The sequence below is a fragment of the Salvelinus sp. IW2-2015 genome, linkage group LG4q.1:29 (genome assembly GCF_002910315.2).
Source record: "Salvelinus sp. IW2-2015 linkage group LG4q.1:29, ASM291031v2, whole genome shotgun sequence".
Classification (NCBI taxonomy): Eukaryota; Metazoa; Chordata; class Actinopteri; order Salmoniformes; family Salmonidae; genus Salvelinus; species Salvelinus sp. IW2-2015.
Genome location: NC_036842.1, coordinates 88036969 through 88058719, shown reverse-complemented (window position 1 = coordinate 88058719; position 21751 = coordinate 88036969). Strand labels below are relative to the sequence as shown.

Here is a 21751-nt window from a genome sequence, read left to right as displayed (position 1 = left end):
ACCTAGTCAGTTGTATAGGGAAAGGGGGATACCTAGTCAGTTGTTTAGGGAAAGAGGGATACCTAGTCAGTTGTATAGGGAAAGGGGGATGAATCAAAGAGGTGGGCTGCCTTAATCCACATCCACGTGGGTTACCTGCAGTGGGTTAACTGCCTTGCTCAGGGGCAGAACGGCAGATTTTTCCCCTTGTCAGCTCGCTCAACGCTCTAACCACGAGGCTACCAGTCAAACATATTTATTTCGCCACATGATGGGGCTGTGTGCTTAACCCTGTGTTGTTGCCTGCAGCAAGTCAACATATAGCCTGATGGTATCGGGATGCCTCACTGCACTGAGATGCTCTCGTACATAGAGCAAATTAGTTGACTTTCCTTTGGGATGTAGTTCAGTGGATTTTCCAAAGACTACTTGGTATAGTCTTATTACTACTGTGTAAGTGTGTGTCTGGTGTTGAAAGGACTTCTCTGCTAACCGGCCAGTGATCCTTCCAGGCAAAAGGACTTAAGCCATCAAAGGCTCATTATGGCAAATCTCCAAAAGCATAGATGGAAATAAAAATGTTCTTATGACTTTAGAAGAGGCTTATTACTGAAGAAATCAATCCAAAATGCATTCATGGCATTTAGGCATGTATCAGAAGACATACCTGCTTTCTAAAGTCAATTTACTTTGTGGGTTGTAGGAGAGCCTAGGCTGGCATCATAGATGGATACATTAATGGCTCTGTCATTAGTTGTGGCGGACTGTGAAAACAAGAGCAATGATCAACAACATAACCTCATTACCTTGGTGTTTTCAAAAATCACACGTTTTGCATGCCTCATTCCAGAGATTCTGGGATCTTCACAGGGAAGTGAATGGGCTGAGGGTGAAGGAGAAAGAGTAAACCAGAGAGAGGGAAAAGGAGAAAGAGGGTGGTCCACAAGGCCCATCTCATTATTCAGAGAGACACTCGAGGCCACAGGAAAAAACGCACTTCATTGTTTTTGTCAAACTCCGTCCGGCTTAATGACGTGTTCAGTTCTTAGGGCCTCAGCTAGTGGAGATATTAAGGATGGTGTGGCTGGGCCAGACGTAAAGAGAGAGAGACAATCTGATCACCTCACCCTGTTTCATACACAGTGCTGCCTGACCTCAACACACTATTCTGATATTAACTCACAGTCATAGACATACGACTGATATGTTGTCTTTGCTCACAGCTCTAAGTATAAATGTTACTGCATGACTTCATTAAAAAGCCATTACCAGGGACTTTATGTCATGGATTTTGGCCAAAACAAAAAGGGAAATGTGGACTAAAATAGATATATACTGGTAATGACATTAGGAAGACACTCTTTAACCACATGTCTGATACATACATACAGTAGAACATTTCAAACCCACACATATTACGGTAATATCACACACTTAAAAATACAGTGACGCTCAGGCTAATCCTTAAGCTGTTGTTTGTTTCCACAAAGTGAAAGGCCACTACAGATTTCTTGAACACACTACCGTCTCTGCCACCCCACAGTGAAATAGATTGGCTTGTAACTCTGGATGCTACTTCTCGAGCTCACAAAGGGATTTTTTGTATTTTACCCCCTTTTTCTCCCCAATTTCGTGATATCCAATTGCAATCCAATTAGGATCTTGTCTCATGGCTGCAACTCCTCAACAGGCTCAGGAGAGGTGAAGGTCGAGTCATTCGTCCTCCGAAACATGACCTGCCAAACCGCACTTGTTAACACCTGCCCGCTTAACCCGGAAGCCAGCCGCCCCAATGTGTCGGAGGACCTGACGACCAAAATCAGCCGCAGGCGACAAGGAGACGCTAGAGCCCCATGTGCCAAGTAAAGCACCCCCCCGGCCAAACCCTCCCCTAACCCGGACAACACTGGGTCAATTGTGCGCCACCCTGTGGGACTCCCGGTCACGACCGGTTGTGACACAGCCTGGGATTGAACCCGGGTCTGTAGTGACACCTCAAGCTGCGCCACTATTAAGGCCCCCGTTAATAGGATCTGTGTCTTCAGAACTTACAGAGTGAAGCACAAAGTCAGATCCTATTGAAATAAAATGAGTGAAGAATCCACCAAGAGGCTCTTACTTTGTCAGCTTCTCCTTTGTGCCAATATGTGTGACCCGCTGGCCGCTTTTTCACAGATCAAACAGTCACGCATCTGAAAAAAAACAAAACAAACATAGACGTTAGCCTTAAAGCCATAGACACATTTCAGACACATTTTCAGCTGGTATCTATCAAATCAAATCAAATCTGATTGGTTAGCAGATGTTAATGCGAGGGTAGCGAAATGCTTGTGCTTCTAGTTCCAACAGCGCAGTAATATTTACCAAGTAATCTAACAATTCCCTAACAACTACCTAATACACACAAATCTTAAGGGATGGAATAAGAATATGTACATATAAATATATATATGAGCGTATCTATATACTGTATATTGGTGGGGAAGGAGGAATGTGTTATTTTCCATTAGACTAACTGGGTGATACACAGATACTGGGCACCTGTTCAACTTGTTCAACCTGAGGCCTTCCAGCCCTACTCCCCAGTTGAAGGTTTTTAGAATGTCATTTGTGCCTAATGGCCACACTCATTAGTGGCATCTCAAAAACATTGTGGTCATTACCGAAACACATTTACAGTGTGACTTCAACCATCAATCACCCTTCATTCCATGGCAGTTGGTTGGCAAAATATAATTAATGCAAAGCCGGAATGTTCTAATAAAATCTGTAAAGCGCTATCCTTACACGATCCTTGTTATCCTTACACGATCCTTGTTTGTTATCCTTACACAATCCTTGTTTGTTATCCTTACACGATCCTTGTTTGTTATCCTTACACGATCCTCGTTTGTTATCCTTACACGATCCTCGTTATCCTTACACGATCCTCGTTATCCTTACACGATCCTCGCTATCCTTACACGATCCTCGCTATCCTTACACGTATCCTCGCTATCCTTACACGATCCTCGTTCTTATTCTATCCTTACACGATCCTCGCTATCCTTACACGATCCTCGTCTATCCTTACCACGATCCTCGTATTTCCTTACACGATCCCTCGTTATCCTTAACACGATCCTCGTTATCCTTACACGATCCTCGTTATCCTTACACGATCCTCGTTACCTTACACGATCCTCGTTAATCCTTACCACATCCTCGCTATCCTTACACGATCCTCCTATCCTTACACGATCCTCGCTATCCTTACACGATCCTCGTTATCCTTACACGATCCTCGCTATCCTTACACGATCCTCGTTATCCTTACACGATCCTCGTTATCCTTACACGTATCCTCGTTATCCTTACCACGCTATCCTCGCTTATCCTTACACGATCCTCGTTATCCTTACACGATCCTCGCTATCCTTACACGATTCCTCGCTATCCTTACACGATCCTCGCTATCCTTACACGATCCTCGTTATCCTTACACGATCCTCGCTATCCTTACACGATCCTCGCTATCCTTACACGATCCTTGTTATCCTTACATGATCCTTGTTTGGGAGTTGAACGTGCAGGAATAACCAAATTGGACCAAATAAGAAGGTAACAGGTGAGTGAGTACACATAAGGCACCTTTCATAACACCTTTCTGACACTATTTCTGACATCTTTTTGAGTGTTGCAGTATCATTCACAACAACCTTCATAACAACTATCTCCATCAGTATTCCATTTTCCAGTGAGCTTGTTTTGACTAGGGATAATTATAGTCAATGTAGCGAGAAACCTGGTTTGAGGGAAACATCCATCATTGATGCAGAACAGGCTCCTACACTCCTACATGCTGACCACAATGCCCGCGTCGCATGCGCGAGCATTGCAAAATACATTTACACATATATGTTATTCAACCATTGCACCACATTACTCGCGCACATCAATGAGCGTCTGCGTAGCCACGCGCTAAAATAGAACTTAGTTTTATTTGTGATGCTTGACGTGCTGCAAGTCCCGCCTCTCCCATCTCCTCATTGGTTTTTAGTATCATATACCCATGTGGGTGATTGAAAGATGAACTGAGGTCCACACTCCAGTCCAGTTGGTGGTGGGTAATGCACCTTAAAGTTGGTTGTCAACCACCATATAAAGTCCAAAGAAGAACAAGAAGCCTGAAGGAGGAGAGATTACTAGAAACAAACTCAGTTTACCCTTTAATCTGTGGATTATTTTTTTAACATTTATTTTATTTCACCGTTATTTAATCAGGTAGGCTAGTTGAGAACAAGTTCTCATTTACAACTGCAACCTGGCCAAGATAAAGCAAAGCAGCACATCCCTGGGTTGCTCCTCTTTTCAATTCGCTTTAGCTAGCGACTGGAACAAGCTGCAAAAACACTCAAACTGGACAATCTCTTCATTCAAAGACTCAATCATGGACACTTACTGACAGTTGTGGATGCTTTGCGCAATGTATTGTTGTCTTTACCTTCTTGACCTTTGTGCTGTTGACTGTGCCCAATAATGTTTGTACCATGTTTTGTACTGCTACCATGTTGTGTTGCTACCATGTTGTTGTTATGTTGTGTTGCTACCATGCTGTGTTGTCATGTGTTGCTGCCTTGCTATGTTGTTGTTTTAGATCTCTCTTTATGTAGTGTTGTGTGTCTCTCTTGTTGTGATGTGTGTTTTGTCCTATATTTATATTGTATTTATTGTCTTAATCCCAGGCCCCCGCCCCCGCAGGAGGCCTTTTGCCTTTTGGTAGGTCGTCATTGTAAATAAGAATTTGTTCTTAACTGACTTGCCTAGTTAAATAAATGTTAAATACAAATAAATAAATAGGCACACAATGAATAACACATTCATGAATGTCAAAAAAAGAGTGTCAAAAAAGGAAATCATAAGGTTTGGAAGTGTCTGTCTTAAATCTAGGAGATATAAGAAAGCTCAGGAAATATATATCTTTACACATATTTAACCCCTTATTTTTGTTAGCACAAAACAACCTCCATACTTCCATTCATTTGTATGGGTTACCTTTAGATGAAGGTTTAATATCTGTATATATCTCCATACTTCCATTCATTTCTATGGGTTTTGGGTGAAGAATTTTAAAAATGGGGATTTTTTTATTATGTTACTTAGATCGATGCACCGGTGCGTCAATAGACTCTAGGGGGTTCTAGATTTGGTTGCCACTTTTAAAACATCACGTGAAAACAAAATTGCTCAAGTATAGAATAAAGTTCTGTTATATTATGTTCCATTCTATTTCATTCTATTCTACAGTTTTTCCACATCACCTAGAATGCATTTGACTCTGTACCGGTACGCCCTGTATATACAGCCTCCCTATTGTTATTTTACTGATGCTCTTTAATTATTTCTTACTTTTATTTCTTACTTTTTTTTTTTAAAGGTATTTTCTTAAAACTGCATTGCTGGTTGAGGTTTTGTAAGTAAACATTTCACTGTAAGGTCTACCTGTTGTATTCAGCGCATGTGACAAATACACTTTGATTTGATGTCTTTAAGGAAGAAGCATGGAACACTATGGGGTCAACAGTTACCTCTGACCATGAATATATCTGTGAAAGATAACATCAGCAATGGCAGCTTTGATATAGATACAGTTTGACCATGGGAAGTCACACATCTTCTGGTGTGTTTGGGAGAGCTTAACGTGTGAACCAAATAGGACCCAATCTTAACTTGACACCCGCAATCACAGCAAATTTGCGGATTTTAAAACATCTTGGTGTTGAGGCACTTACACACTCACTTGGTGAAGGCTACAGGACGGCAAGCCATCTGTCACTAGCAAACACAGTCATGGGTGGTACTGGTTCCTCGAAAATTCACTCGAAAAGCACCCTCGGAAATATATGTGCAAATAAGGCTTTACACCCTACAGTGTTAAAACAACCACTAAAAATTAGTTACTGTAAAATCACAGGTGTTAACTCCTTAACACTGAGAAAGTGCAACATCATCAGCTCCAATGAGGTGTTCATTTAAGTTGGAATTCGCAACACCCATGGTGTAGGGACCCAACACGCTTGGGGTGTTAGTTTATCAACACTGAATAGTGTTATTTTAACACTATTTTGGTGGTTCACAGACACACACTAAGAAAGTGTTAAATGTGACACTGTGGGTCTTAAAATTCTGATCTCAAATTTGCTGTGCACCTAATTATAACTTTTGCGAAATCTTCAATTGACATCAACACATGACAGAATCTTTTTCCCATCTCCTCTACAGATTACTGCCTCTCAGATATGAGATTTTTCAGCGTCACTTTCTCAGATGATCTGACAGGTCCACCTCAGTGCTAGAATAGCTCCCCACATAGCACCCATCCAGCCTGGTCACTGTCTCATTACACCCCACACAGATCCACAAAGAAAAAGGTGGCATAACTATTGATTTTTAAAGTCAATATTTCAGTCAATGTTTCAACAGGTCTGCCCCTGACCAGAGTCAGTCAATACACTCCTGTTACGATGCAACTCCAGCCCAGCTTTCGTGGTGAGACTGATAGAAAGGGAACAATAAAAGAGATAAGCTACATTTGCAATAAGAGCCACAGTTGATAAGTATCCAGTGGCCAGACATGAAAATAGCCCGGGTACATCCTTTACCCAAACAAGTTTGCGTCTCAAATGGCACCATATTTCCTACAAATTCTTATTTACAATTACGGCCTACCCTGGCCAAACCTTAACCCGGACGACACTGGGACAAATGTGCACTGCCCTATGGGACTCCCATAGGCCGGTTGTGATACAGCCTGGAATCGAACCAGGGTCTGTAGTGATGCTTCTAGCACTGAGATGCAGTGCCTTAGAACCGCTGTGCCACTCAGGAGCCCCCAGGACTGATAGGCCTCTGTTCAAAAGTAGTGCACTATATAGGGAATAGTTTGGCATTTGGGGACGCACACCAAAACATTATGGACAGCGGTTTCACTGTCTGACTGACTGTATATCCAATCTGTGATTAAAGTACTTTTAAATTTAAAAAGTGATGCTACAGAAGTTTTGTATAATTTCAGCCAGTAGTTTTGAAAGTAACGCTTACGAGACAAAATGGATCCCCAAAAGTAGTGCACAATTGTGTACAACGTCATCCATTTCGTTTGATATATCCTGCCAAATGTTGTATTTATTTCGTATCCTGAAATGTGGATGATATGTTATGAATTCCAATTTGTACAATATGTTACAAATTTGTAAGTGCTTACGATCCTGTTCAATCTCTTTAAGGGCTCCCTAAATTATTGTCTAGCACCAGAAAGAGAATATATACTGTGTTCTATTCTATCTTAGTCTATGCCGCTTCGACATTGCTCGTCCAAATATTTATATATTCTTAACTCCATTCCTTTACTTAAATACTTGTGTGTATTTTTGTGAAATTGTTAGATATTACTTGTTAGATATTACTGCACTGTTGGAGCTAGAAACACAAGCATTTCGCTACACCTGCAATAACATCTGCTAAACATGTGTACATGACCAATACAATTTGATTTGATATAGAGATGGCTGCAAGTGAAGCCCAAATTTCCTACGTAGTGCACTACTTTAGACCAGAGCCAATTCTTCCCTTTTGGTCAAAAGTAGTGCACTATATAGGGAATAGGGTGCCATTTGTCTAACTCCTCAGTTAGTACCGGGAGGTGTAGGGGGTCACCAACATAAGTATCAACTGGTTTGGCACGTTCTAACACGATGTGCTTAGTGGAAGCCGCTCAAATCTGTGCAGTCTGACAGGGAGGAGAACACACCATCTAGGACACAACATAGGATACCATTAGATGACGCTATTATAGGTCGAGCCAGCCACAAACACCCTGGCTGACAGAGGTGAGAGCAGTAGTGCATCATCTCAGTGTAATCTGGCGGGGAGATGAGAGCAGGTTATTCCCACATCGCTGAGAGGAAGGGGATTTGTGTCACCAGCAAAGCCATGATAAAACCCGGGACACAGCGCCATCACTCAGGATAAAGCGGTCTCAGTTAGAGGAAAGTGGGTTTTACAATGGAGCAGTAGTTCAATGTTCAATGGAACCAACACATACCCATTACAGCACAAAATGAAGAGGTAATAACATGGTAATAGTATGGTAAAAGTTATAGTTACCGACAGACAGACACACACAGAGAGAGAGAGAGCGAGAGAGAGAGAGAAAGAGCAGCATTACAGCACAGAATAGATGAGCAGAATCTGCTTCAATAGCCCATGCAGCGACAGGCATGCTTACCTGCCTGCTGTACGTCTCCTGTTGTCAGTGTGAGAAGCATGAGGGAGTTCTGCCGATGCTCTGTGCTGCACGCTGTCACCAGTCTAAATAATCTCCATGACTCACACAAGAGCAGATCATTGGCTCTCAGAACAGTGCAGTAAACACTTATCATAACGCTGGCTACTAGCCTCTCTCTCTGTCTCTCTGTGTCCATTCCGCTCTCTCTCTCTCTGATCTCCACCTCTCTTTTTCAGCCCTCTTCCTCTCTTCCTCTCTGTCCACCTCCCTGCCCCTCTCCCTGACTCCCATCACCAAGGTGTCACTAACTGTGTCGGCACACCCTACTTCTCATTGGTTGTCCGATTTTCCGTCTCCTAACCCTCCTCCCCTTTCCAATTTTCTGTCTTAAAGTCGCAACATATTGAAATGCACCCTTCAGCCTCAACTCCCCGTGGCTTGAGATAAGCCTCTCTCTCTCAGACAGACAGAGATTTAAATCAATCAAAATCCAGCCAAAGAGCATATTTTAAGGTCGTTAAGGAACATATTTCAGTGAATGTAAAGAGAGTACTGGTGCATGATTGAAAGTAAAGAGCCAAGAGTTATACAGTCCCCGTACTTATTTAGAATTAAAATGTGTCTTTCTACACCTTAAAATGTAGATATATACAGTACATATTCTACTGTGCCATCCATTGTGTGCTCTCTCTCATGCAATATTTATAATGCCTAGATATGAATCCTAGATTAATGTGTGAATATTGAATAATAACAATGGCAGTGGTGAGGCTTTGTGGCGTAAAGTGCTCCGCTCTGCGTACTCATGGTGTTACTAAGATATTTCAAATGAGCTGCTGCAGTTGAAATGGAACAGTCTCGTCTAAATCATTCAACGCACACCACGTAGCAGGCACACCACGTAGCAGGCACACCACGTAGCAGGCACACCACGTAGCAGGCACACCACGTAGCAGGCACACCCACGTAGCAGGCACCACACTAGGGGCACACCACGTAGCGGAGGCACACCACGTAGCAGGCACACCACGTAGCAGGCACACCACGTAGCAGGCACAACCACGTAGCAGGCACACCACGTAGCAGGCACACCACTAGCAGCAGGCACACCACGTAAGCAGGCACACCACGTAGCAGGCACACCACGTAGCACGTAGCAGCACACCACGTAGCAGGCACAGCCACGTAGCAGGCACACCACGTAGCAGGCACACCACGTAGCAGACACCCACGTAGGAGACACACCACGTAGCAGGCACACCACGTAGCAGGGACACCACGTAGCAGGCACACCACGTAGCAGGCACACCACGTAGCAGGACACCACGTAGCAGCACACCACGTAGCAGGCACACCACGTAGCAGGCACACACGTAGCGGCACACCACGTAGCAGGCACACCACGTAGCAGGCACACCACGTAGCAGGCACACCACGTAGCAGACACCACGTAGCAGACACACCACGTAGCAGGCACACCACGTAGCAGGCACGCAACCACGTAGCAGGCACACCACGTAGCCAGGCACACCACGTAGCAGGCACACCACGTAGCAGGCACACCACGTAGCAGGCACACCAGCCACACGTAGCAGGCACACCACGTAAGCAGGCACACCACGTAGCAGAGCACACCACGTAGCAGGCACACCACGTAGCAGCAGCACACCACGTAGCAGGCACCACGTAGCAGGCACACCACGTAGCAGCAACACCACGTAGCAGGCCACACCACGTAGCAGGCACACCACGTAGCAGGCACACCACGTAGCAGGCACACCATGTAGCAGGCACACCACGTAGCAGGCACACCATGTAGCAGGCACACCACGTAGCAGGCACACCACGTAGCAGGCACACCATGTAGCAGGCACAACTAGAACACAACGCCTAGGATATTACATTGCTCGTCTTGAACACAATGACACACAAGTGAAGTTCACCGCTGTAAAGCATGAACCCAATTCAACTGTGCTTTATTTGAAGTGAAGAAACCATGTTATCCTACCTACAACAGGAACATCCCCTAAGATATTGTAATACTCTAATATAATGTAATGTTCAAAAGAAGTATGAGGTAAAACGATAACTCTGATTTTAACAGTCTAGGTTGAAACTTCAGGTTGAGCCCAGGGGCAAATCGCCCTGGGGTGAAATTGCCAGCAGTGTGAAAACGCCTCAAGTATACTTTGTCTGCACTCTACAGCAATGTCACCCTCAGCAAGAATAGACAACAAGCTCCGAACAATTACCATGCCTGATTATGAGCGACAGACAGTCTGCTCTGTAGTCTGTTGGTTAAACTGGGGCTCTTTGTGTACTTAGGATATTCTTCATGTGTACTTTGGAAATGAGCTTGACTAAGTTAATGAATAGATGAATAAATACATAAAAAATGTATGTTGTGATATCATGTTCTCTCAAGGGCATCCGTGGATGACTAACTCACCTTGCAACTTAAATCCAGCACTCGGTAAAAACTGGTTGAATCAACTTTGTTTCCACACAATTTCAACCCACCAAAAATATATTGTGATGACGTTGAATCAACGTGGAAAACTGACTGGATTTGGAAAAGTCTTCAACTTAAGGGCATTTCTTTTTTTCACCCAACGTTTGACCTAAATCCAATGACATGGTGACATTTGTTGTTGATTTCACGTTGAATGCACATTAGTTGAAAACTCAACCAAATGTAAATCAAAACTAGACGTTGAACTGACGTCTGTGCCCAGTGGGAGGGAGTTTAAAGCAATGGCTGCCTCCCCCTCAACTTTCACCAATAAAATCAAATGGTAAAATAAGGACAGAGGACAGGAGGAAGGCTTTGACAAAAAATGATGGCTTGGCCAACGAACATACGACTATTAACAAACCTGTACTTTACTGACATGCGAAGTGCCATATTATAAAGGAGGTCATGTATGATTTTGACCGTTCTTACAATGCATTTATAGCTGCATCACAATGCATTACACCTGCAGGCTAATCAAAGCCTAACCGACACATTGTATTGATTGCTTTGCAACACTCAGTGAGCCATAGCCTTCTTGACAGACAGGTATGTGATTACAAGTCTAGAGGGTCAGGCATTAAAAGGTTGGAGGTAAAAGGAGAGGTTAGGAACATCTCTTCTTCTCCAATACACCTTCCTCTGTTGTGCCTGCAATGCATTAGTAATTCCCTAGTCAGACACAAGCTGTCTGACAACCTCCAGTCAGTCCAATCACTCTCACAGTAACCTCCAGTCAGTCTAATCACTCTCACAGTAACCTCCAGTCAGTCTAATCACTCTCACAGTAACCTCCAGTTCAAGTCTAATCACTCTCACAGTAACCTCCAGTCAGTCTAATCACTCTCACAGTAACCTCCAGTCAGTCTAATCACTCTCACAGTAACCTCCAGTCAGTCTAATCACTCTCACAGTAACCTCCAGTCAGTCTAATCACTCTCACAGTAACCTCCAGTCCAGTCTAATCACTCTCACAGTAACCTCCAGTCAGTCTAATCACTCTCACAGTAACCTCCAGTCAGTCTAATCACTCTCACAGTAACCTTCCAGTTCAGTCTAATCACTCTCACAGTAACTCCAGTCAGTCTAATCACTCTCACAGTAACCTCCAGTCAGTCTAATCACTCTCACAGTAACCTCCAGTCAGTCTAATCACTCTCACAGTAACCTCCAGTCCGTCCAATCACTCTCACAGTGTGAATGGATGTAAACTAATTTACATGTCATTCTGTCTGCCTGAAAGTCTTCTATATCAGCAGGTACAGCAATGAGACAACCTTATCTGTGTAATTGCCTGTCAAGTGATAAAATAGACACTTGTTGGTTAAGAGTCACTCCCAAAATAAAATGTAAATGTAGAGAATCAGAGAAAAGCTTCATTCAGGTTGACAGGACATGTATGTCAATTTTATATTGGCACAACCATGCAGCATTGTAGGGCCATTCAGCTTTTCAGAAAAGCCATTTTTGACAGAACATTTTCAAAATGTTGAAAAAATGTTTTTTATCCTTCAGCCACAGAACAAGTGAATTGTCACTACTGCCATTGTTGGCCGTGGTTATGGCAATGAGCCACCATGACGACCATGTGTATTGGCAGGAATAATAGTGGTCAGATCTGTGTCTGGGTCCCTCTACAAAATGAACAAAACTACTACTTCATTTACTATTCTGATCATGAAAGAGGAATGTTTCCATTGGGTCTTCGAGGCCAAGATGAGAGCAATACAACAAATGTTCAATCACTTTGGTTACATTTTCAGATGTAAGTGGTATATTTTCAAAACTCTAAGTGCGTGGGTGTGTTGTGAGTGTGGGAAATGTGAGTGTTATTGAGGGTTCATTCAGGTGAAAGATTGTTCGCATCAAATCCATCACAACCCCATGCAGGACAATTCAATTTTACAACCCGCCATTTCCCCAGGCTTCAGAGGCCTGGGAACATTCAGGGTTGATAGGATGTTCCCGTGGCTTCTTCACATACTAATGCGAGACAACCAGGGTGAAAGTGAATATGTCCTTTCCACAGACCTTAGAGCAAGTGAATATGATACCTTATGATGCTTACCTATCCGTTGGATAGCAATATGGAGGAGTGCCCTCAAATTGTGTCAAACTCTAGTGTCGTGGTTTTAACAGTATTTTAACAGTACTTTATCTATAGGAATGTAGGACAGGGTGCTGCACATCATAGGTCCTTGTGTTTTATAAACATGTTATGCAACAAGGAATCATTGTAACACACACTGGAGATGCCAGGGGGTAAAGCGCAGAGATGCGCTTTTTGGTACCTATGCCATCACACAATTTTGAGTCAGACGATGAAGGACATTATGAGTGAACAAAAAGAAAAATCCCATTAATGTGGGGGCCTTTATGAATCTATGTCAAGCAGAGCGTGGGCTGAAATGGGTTGTACTAGGCCCCTGGAGTTCACACCTCAATTGAGCCAATCACAACTATCCTGAAAACCACTCATTAATTTCAAAATGTTTTATCCAGTGATATTTTCTTAAAGCGTAAGGGGGTTTGGGTATGGGCGTGGTTATAAAGAAATGGACTGGTCAGTCACTGTAGGCGATCGTGTTACAATTATTATTATAAAACCAAAGACACTGTAATCATTAAAACACCCATAGACCTGTATGAGACATTACCTACGCTCCTCTCACAACTTATGATAATGTATCATTAAATCAGCTATAGGTGTTTAATGATTACACAGTGTCTTTGGTTTTATAATAATAATTGCAATAATCCTAATATTGTTTGTATTTATTTATTCATTAGTTGATTGTGTTGAAGCAGAATGTGTAGTGTTCATGCCGGGGTTAAGCTCAACATATAGATCCAGCACCCCTAGGAAGGTTGGGAAAAGGAGACATTTCACTGAGTATGTAGACCTGTTTAACTAGAGGTAGTATAATAATATACTGATAATAGGTGTTTTAAAATCTATTCTGGTAAAACATGTATAACATCTTGTTTTGGACATACATTCAGCCCACGCTCATTTGGGTCATCAAATGTATTTTAACAAAAAAAGAAGAGTAATGTGAGCATTATATGAACATGCATTGCAATGTGAAACATGTATTTCTAGATGAAACACTGATTAAGTTTGGTGAAAAAATTACTTTGAATTTGTTTGTTGTACTCAGTCAATTGAAAATGTGCTTAGAGTTGTTTTGAAACACGAGACATTTTGATGATCTGCTTGTTTTTTGGGGCTTAGAGTTGTGAAAATGTACTACATACTTGTGAAAATTGCACCAAAGTGATAGAATTTTTAAATATATTTTAAGTTTCCCTTAAATAGTTTTTATTTTGAAACGTTAAATAAGTAAATCACTACATAAAAACTGGATTGACATTATGCTGCTCTTATAGTAGGACATTTTAACCAGGGCAAAGTCAATGTTACGCTTCCCTGATGCTAATTACTGTCTCTTTGCATCCTCTGATTACACACTTGGATTGACAAGCATCAAGGTTATCCTTTAGTGTCAGGTTAGTGTTACTCAAAGGTGAATGCGTAGTTGAATGCGTGTGCAATGCTTTGAGAGCAAAGGACTTCTTACAAAGGTCGTCACTCAAATCAGCCTGCCAACCTGCCATGTAGGTTCAGGCTGGCTATCCCTGTGGAGTTGGAAGAGTCAGAATTTTACATATCCTCTATTTTGAGGTGTTGTGGGAAATCCTAGTTTCACTGAATATTTAATGAAGCAAAGCGGCACCCAGATTCCACGTAAGTGGAACATGAAAAGATCCTCTTTCTACTGTACAAATGTTTTCCTTCTGTTTTCTTTTTTCAGCAGCGGTGGCAGAGATAAGGGGGCGGTGCTACACTTCCAGTATTATAAGATAGCTAGCTAGTTACCTTGGAGGCTTCTCGGATGATCTGATGAGAAGAGAGAGATAAATTGAGGCTGTTCTGGGGGCAAAAGGGGGTGCAACTCAATATTAGGAAGGTGTTCTTAATGTTTTGTACACTCAGTGTTTATATTTTTTGTTTTTTGGGAGTGGAGGCAACAATTTAACAGCGGTGGTACGCCACTACTAAATGAATATAGGAGAAACACTGACTGCACAGATCAGATGCCGTCAGTGTGTATCTCTGGTTGTGAGATTCACAGAAATATTCAATACAATTATTTATGTGTTATAAGTACATTAGCACTGATGACCTGAAAAACAGGGGGAGTGAATGGGGCACCATCAGCATGCTCTAAATTACCTACTGCCAAAAATCACCTTAAAGTAACTGGCAGCAAACCAAGTTATTAAGAGACAGACACAAAGCACCCTGGAAACTGATTTGTAATAGAAGAGAATAAAGTTTGCTTTGCTTGAGGTTGAAATGATTTGGGTAGACAGTCGGAGCATGGGTGAACTATCTTGTCGAAGACAGCTCAAGTTTAGCTCACAGGTTATTTAGGGTCTATTCAATCAAACCCACAAATTCGGTTTTCTGAGATTTTGATTCAAAGAAGTGTAATTCTTAAATTATGCAAATATACAGTACCAGTCAAAAGTTTGGACACAACTACTGATTCAAGGGTTTTTCATTATTTTTTACTATTTTCTACATTGTAGAATAATAGTGAAGACATCAAATCTATGAAATAACACATATGGAACCACCAAAAAAGTGGTAAAAAAATACAAAAATATTTAAAATTCTTCAAAGTAGCCAACCTTAGCCTTGATGACAGCATTTCACACTCTTGGCATTCTCTCAACCAGCTTCACCTGGAACGCTTTTCCAACAGTCTTGAAAGAGTTCCCACATATGCTGAGGACTTCTTGGCGGCTTTTCCTTCACTCTGCGGTCCAACTCATCCCGAACCATCTCAATTGGGTTAAGGTCAGGTGGTTTTAAAGGCCAGGTCATCTGATGCAGCACTCCATCACTCTCCTTCTTGGTCAAATAGCCCTTACACAGCCTGGAGGTGTGTTGGGTCATTGTCCTGTTGACAAATAAAATGATAGTCCCACTACGCCTAAACCATATGGGATGGCGTATCGCTGTAGAATGCTGTGGTAGCCATGCTGGTTAGCTGTGCCTTGAATTCTAAATGAATCACAGACAGTGTAACCAGCAAAGCATCCCCACACCATCACACCTCCATGTTTCACGGTGGGAACCATACATGCAGAGATCATCCGTTCACCTACTCTGCGTCTCACAAAGACACGGCGGTTGGAAACCGGACGGCGGTTGAAAATTTGGACTCATCAGACCAAAGGACAGATATCCACCGGTCTAATGTCCATTGCTCGTGTTTCTTGGCCCAAGCAAGTCTTCTTATTGGTGTCCTTTAGTAGTGGTTTCTTTGCAGCAATTCGACCATGAAGACTTGATTCACGCAGTCTCCTCTTAACAGTTGATGTTGAGATGTGTCTGTTACTTTTACAGATAACTCTAATGAACCTATCCTCTGCAGCAGAGGTAACTCTGAGTCTTCCTTTCCTGTGGTGGTCCTCATGAGAGCCAGTTTCATCATAGCGCTTTATGGTTTTTGCGGCTGCACTTGAAGATTCTTAAATTATTTTTATGTTCCGCATTTACTGACCTTCAAGTCTTAAAGTAATGATGGACTGTGGTTTCTCTTTGCTTATTTGAGCTGTTCTTGCCATAATATGAACTTGGTCTTTTACCAAATAGGGCTATCTTCTGTATACCACCCCTACCTTGTCACAACACAACTGATTGGCTCAAATGCATTCCACAGATTAACGTTTTACAAGGCACACCTGTTAATTGAAATGCATTCCAGGTGACTACCTCATGAAGCTGGTTGAGAGAATGCAGAGTGTGCAAAGCTGAACACTTTTTTAGTTACTACTTGATTCTATATGTGTTATTTCATAGTTTTGATGTCTTAACTATTATTCTACAATGTAGAAAATAGTAAAAATAAAGAAAAACCTTTGAATGAGTAGGTGTGTCCAAACTTTTGACTGGTACTGTACGTCTATTGATCTCTCATTTCCACCCAATTATAGCAATTTAGTCATTTGATTTGAACACTTAATAAAAATAATTATGAAGGATATACTCTGCATAATGAATAATATGCATTGTGATGGGAAAAACCCTGCTTTTGTTTTCCTTTCAATGTGAACTTCAAAGCATCAACCACAAGTGCCTGTTTAAGAGAAGAGTTCTCCTAAAACAAAGTAATAATCTGCATTTGAAAGGAATAAATAATGGATTTCCAATCAGGCATTGTTCAATAGAGCACGCTCCAACGGTAAGTGCTCCAACGTAATTATGGTTGCATTACATTAGGTGGTTCCTCCTACCCAATATTGGGGCTTGTTGTCACTGATGTATTCAAGTCCATTTAAATCCAAATATTGTGTTAACGATGAATATTAAAGGCAGAGCCCAGTGACAGGTTAATGTGAAAGCGGGGGTCAATGACTGTTTAAGGTTAGAATACATAACAGGAAGATCACAATTCATACGTTTATGACAGGATAGGCTGCACATTATTAACAACAGTGGCTTTATAGAACATGTCTTGGTAGTAAGTAACAGCTCCTGACATAAAGTCATTAACAAGAAGTAGATTCAAGTGCCATTTTATCAAGAGCAAATGGAACAACTGATCTGGCTCACTGTATTTTCAAACTGATTAAATATTGCACTGCATAAGAACATAGATACACTTTCATCAGGAATGTACATTTTAAATGTGGTTTCTGATCACAAGAAGTGACATGGACTCCTCCACTGCAGGCTACCAGACTAGGGGCGTGACTGGCTCAGTTGTCTCTGTGAATAATACACAGAGACTCTGACAGACATGAGTCCTGTCATGTGGGTTTTCTTCAACTCTCCTCCAACAGTATAATCATGGGTGGTGTGGGCAACAGAATTAAACCAAAATACTGTAGCCTTTACAGAGGTAAAAATAAATAATAAATGACTAAGTAACTACAAAACCAGACTGCAGAGCAGTAATACATTTCAAGATGAATCATCTAATGTAGGCCTGCTACGTGTAGGGTTGTCTTGACCTGCTGTCACGACAAGCCCACTTGAAATGTATTTCAAGGAACTTTAGCTGAATTCTGGTGAGCGGTAATAAATGAAACGTAAGATGACAAAGTAATTATTTTCCATGCGTTTCATTAATGTGACCCAATGTCACCTTGTTCTCGGACAGAAGAAAACACACAGAAAGCAGAGCAGAGCCATAATGAGATGTTTGGCCACAGGCCTTTAAAGGAGCAATGATGCTGTCACTCTGCCGTCATGACAACTGCCCCTGTGGCACTAAATCACTGACACCCTCAATGTCCTGTATGTTTCGTAGAGGGCAAGGAGGAACTAGTTGATCTGAGCATTTACCTTACCAAGTCTATTCTCTACACCAGCGGATTGAGTTCTGATGGGTTTTTGGAATAGCCAGTACTTTTATGTAGTATATCATATTGTTGTCTCTACCTTCTTGCCCTTTGTGCTGTTGACTGTGCCCAATAACATCTGTACCATGTTTTGCGCTGCTACCATGTTGTGTTGCTACCATGTTGTTGACATGTTGTGTTGCTACCATGCTGTGTTGTCATGTGTTGCTGACTTGCTATGTTGTTGTCTTAGGTCTCTCTTTATGTAGTGTTGTCTCTCTTGTCGTGATGTGTTTTGTCCTATATTTATATATTTTTAATCCCCCGTCCCCACAGGAGGCCTTTTGCCTTTTGGTAGGTCGTCATTGTAAATAAGAATTTGTTCTTAACTGACTTGCCTAGTTAAATAAAGGTTAAAAAAATACAAATAAACGAACCAACTTGTAAATATGGTGGCATTTCAATAAAAAGGGAAATGTAATGTGTTGTCTGGCTGTGAATTTTGTTGTTGATATCTATGAGCAGAACGTTCCCTGCTGTGTGTGATTGTAACGTATACACAGGGAGTCAGGAAGCAGGTGCAGAAGGTGTTTAATAATAAGAAACATAAGAAGATAATACAAACCAGGAGAAGCGTACTGGGGGCCCCTCAGGGGTAGCGTGCTCAGTCCCCTCCTGTACTCCCTGTTCACTCATGACTGCACAGCCAGGCACGACTCCAACACCATCATCAAGTTTGGCGATGACACAACAGTGGTAGGTCTGATCACCGACAACGACGAGATTGACCTCCCCATATAGGCTAAGACCTGGCCGTGTGGTGCCAGGACAACAACCTCTCCCTCAACGTGATCAAGACAATGGAGATGATTGTGGACTACAGGAAAAGGAGGACAGAGCACACCCCCATTCTCATTGACGGGGCTGTAGTGGGGCAGGTTGAGAGCTTCAAGTTCCTTAGTGTCCACTTCACCAACAAACTAAAATGGTCCAAGCACACCAAGACAGTCGTGACGAGGGCACGACAAAACCTATTCCCCCTCAGGAGACTGAAAAGATTTGGCATGGGTCCTCAGATCCTCAAAGGGTTCTACAGCTGCACCATCGAGAGCATCCTGACTGGTTGCATCACTGCCTGGTATGGCAAATTCTCGGCCTCCGACCACAAGGCACTACAGAGGGTAGTGCATACGGCCCAGTACATCACTGGGGCCAAGCTTCCTGCTATCCAGGAACTCTATATCAGGCAGTGTCATTGCCCCCTCTTTTACGCCGCTGCTACTATTTGCAGTCACTTTAATAACGCTACCTACATGTACATATTACCTTGACTAACCGGTGCCCCCGCACATTGACTCTGTACCGGTACCCCCTTTATATAGTCTCGCTATTGTTATTTTACTGCTGCTCTTTAATTACTTGTTCCTTTTATTTCTTATTTGTATCTTTTAAACTGCATTGTTGGTTAAGTAAGCATTTCACTGTAAGGTCTACACCTGTTGTATTCTGCGCATGTGACTAATACAGTTTGATTTGAACGTAATACTGCCTGAAGACTGAGACTACTGAGGGCTAAATAAAGGGGAAGTAATCAAGGTAAATTCTGAACTCCAGGAGTGCATAATGATGGGGAGCAGGTGTGCAAAATTATGGTTGCCAGGTGTACGTAATGTGGGTTGCCAGGACCGGTGGTTAGTAGTCCGGCGACGTCGAACGCCGGAGAGCGGGAACGGGAGTAGGCGTGACAGTGATGATGTCATATTCCTGAGTCTCTTGGCTGCTTCCTAGTGGGTTGTGTCACAGCTGTATCAAACACTCCAGGATGAAGTTTCCCCTCGGTACAGAGCTAGAATCAGCTTCCTCTCCCCCAATCCTAACTCTAACCATTTGTCCCAAAAGATACTAAACGTGTGTAGGGGAAACTTCACCCTTCAACATATCAAACAATTGAGGTGACTTTGTCAAATAGCAGAAAGTGCTGAATCATATTCCAACTGAAACCCTGACCGTCAATGCATGCAATTCGGCTGATCTTCATTCCTCTTCTGGCAATATATTAAAAGTTACAACCCAATAAATAATTCAAACAAAGGTATAATAGCCTGTTCAGAGAAACATTGAATATTTATCCAATTTGAAATTATAATCATATAACAAGGTATTTGAAAAAGGGTTCTCTACAACAGCAGAGTATTCAGACAGCTAATAGCACTGCTCATTAGTATGCACCTAGTCTAGCCTCAGACAAAGAGAGAACCACGGTTGTGTACATTTTACAGCAGGCCATTTCAATCTTCTCTCACTCATATTCCTAGCTATGGATCGATTCTGAATACAGAAACAAAAAAGTATCAAAACTGTCCCTTTTATATTCAAATGAGAAGTAAGCCTATATGGGGAAATTGGATTTCTCAGAAATGAAATTCCTGATGGCAAATTGTTTTGGATTATCTTGGTGTATTAATATTCAGGCTATGAAGATCAGTTGGCTAGGCCCATTCTTCACTTCACAGCACAAAGGCAGGTAGAGTAGAACACTCAGTCCACAAAGGAACTGCACTAAAATTATGTTCTCTGTTCAGACTGACTCGCATTTCCATTCCAGTTTCAATGTTCAAACAATTCCCCTTAAGCACGTTAAGGGATATCCTCCTTGTTAATTTACATATGAAAAGGCGCTGCCGGATCACTAGAATTAGACGGTGATTTTGGACAGTAGAAAAGGTCCCAAGAATGATATGATATGCCTTCCTCTGCCAGACAGACAGAGGCAATCATAATTCAAATGAGGATACATTGAACGTTACATAGAAGAGGGAGAGAGAACTTTGTTCGATAATTTTAAGTATTTCAGCTCATACCAAAATGTAATGGCCACATCCTCACAGAACAAGGGGAACCTAGAACAAGGGGAACCTACACGGAGTGTACAAAACATTAGGAACACCTTTATATTGATTTGCACCCAGTTTTGCCCCCAGAACAGCCACCATTTTTTGGGAATGGTATCTATAAGGTGTCAAAAGCGTTCCACAGGGATGCTGGCCCATGTTGACTCCAATGCTTCCCATAGTTGTGTCAAGTTGGCTGGATGTCCATTGGGTGGTGGACCATTCTTGATACACACTGGAAACTATTGAGCGTGAAAAACCCAGCAGCGTTGCAGTTCTTGACACACTCAAACCGGTGCGCCTGGCACCTATTACAATACCCCATCAAAGGTACTTTTTGTCTTGCCCATTCACCCTCTGAATGACACACATACACAATCCATGTCTCAATTGTCTCAAGGCTTAAAACTCCTTCATTAACCTGTCTCCTCCCCTTCATCTATAATGATTGAAGTGGATTTAACAAGTGACATCAATAAGGGATCATAGTTTTAACCTGGATTCACCTGGTCAGTCTAGGTCACAGAAAAAGCAGGTGTTCATAATGTTTTGTACACTAAGTGTATATAGTATGTTATAACACCAAATGGCAATATCCTATAACCAATCATCATATCCAAGTGAGAGGGTCAGTATCTGATTATTTAACTGATTCTTTAAACGGAACAGTATAAGAACCTTTATACACTTTGCAAGAAATTGAAATGATTCAAATTTCTCAAGTATTAATTTATTTCCCAAATA

The 21751-nt window shown here is 42.1% G+C and overlaps 1 protein-coding gene across 1 annotated transcript in view; it reads right to left on the bottom strand.

The window, feature by feature from the left end:
* Positions 1–8504, bottom strand: part of LOC111962745 (alpha-1,3-mannosyl-glycoprotein 4-beta-N-acetylglucosaminyltransferase C-like) — a 26210-nt gene extending 17706 nt beyond the window's left edge. The window contains exons 1-2 of the mRNA XM_023986051.3: positions 8246–8504; positions 2099–2171 (exon numbers count right to left, since the gene is read on the bottom strand). Of these exons, the coding sequence (XP_023841819.1) occupies position 2099 (1 nt within the window). The 5' untranslated portion in view covers positions 2100–2171; positions 8246–8504. The remainder of the gene's footprint in view (positions 1–2098; positions 2172–8245) is intronic.
* Positions 8505–21751: the final 13247 nt, after the last annotated feature.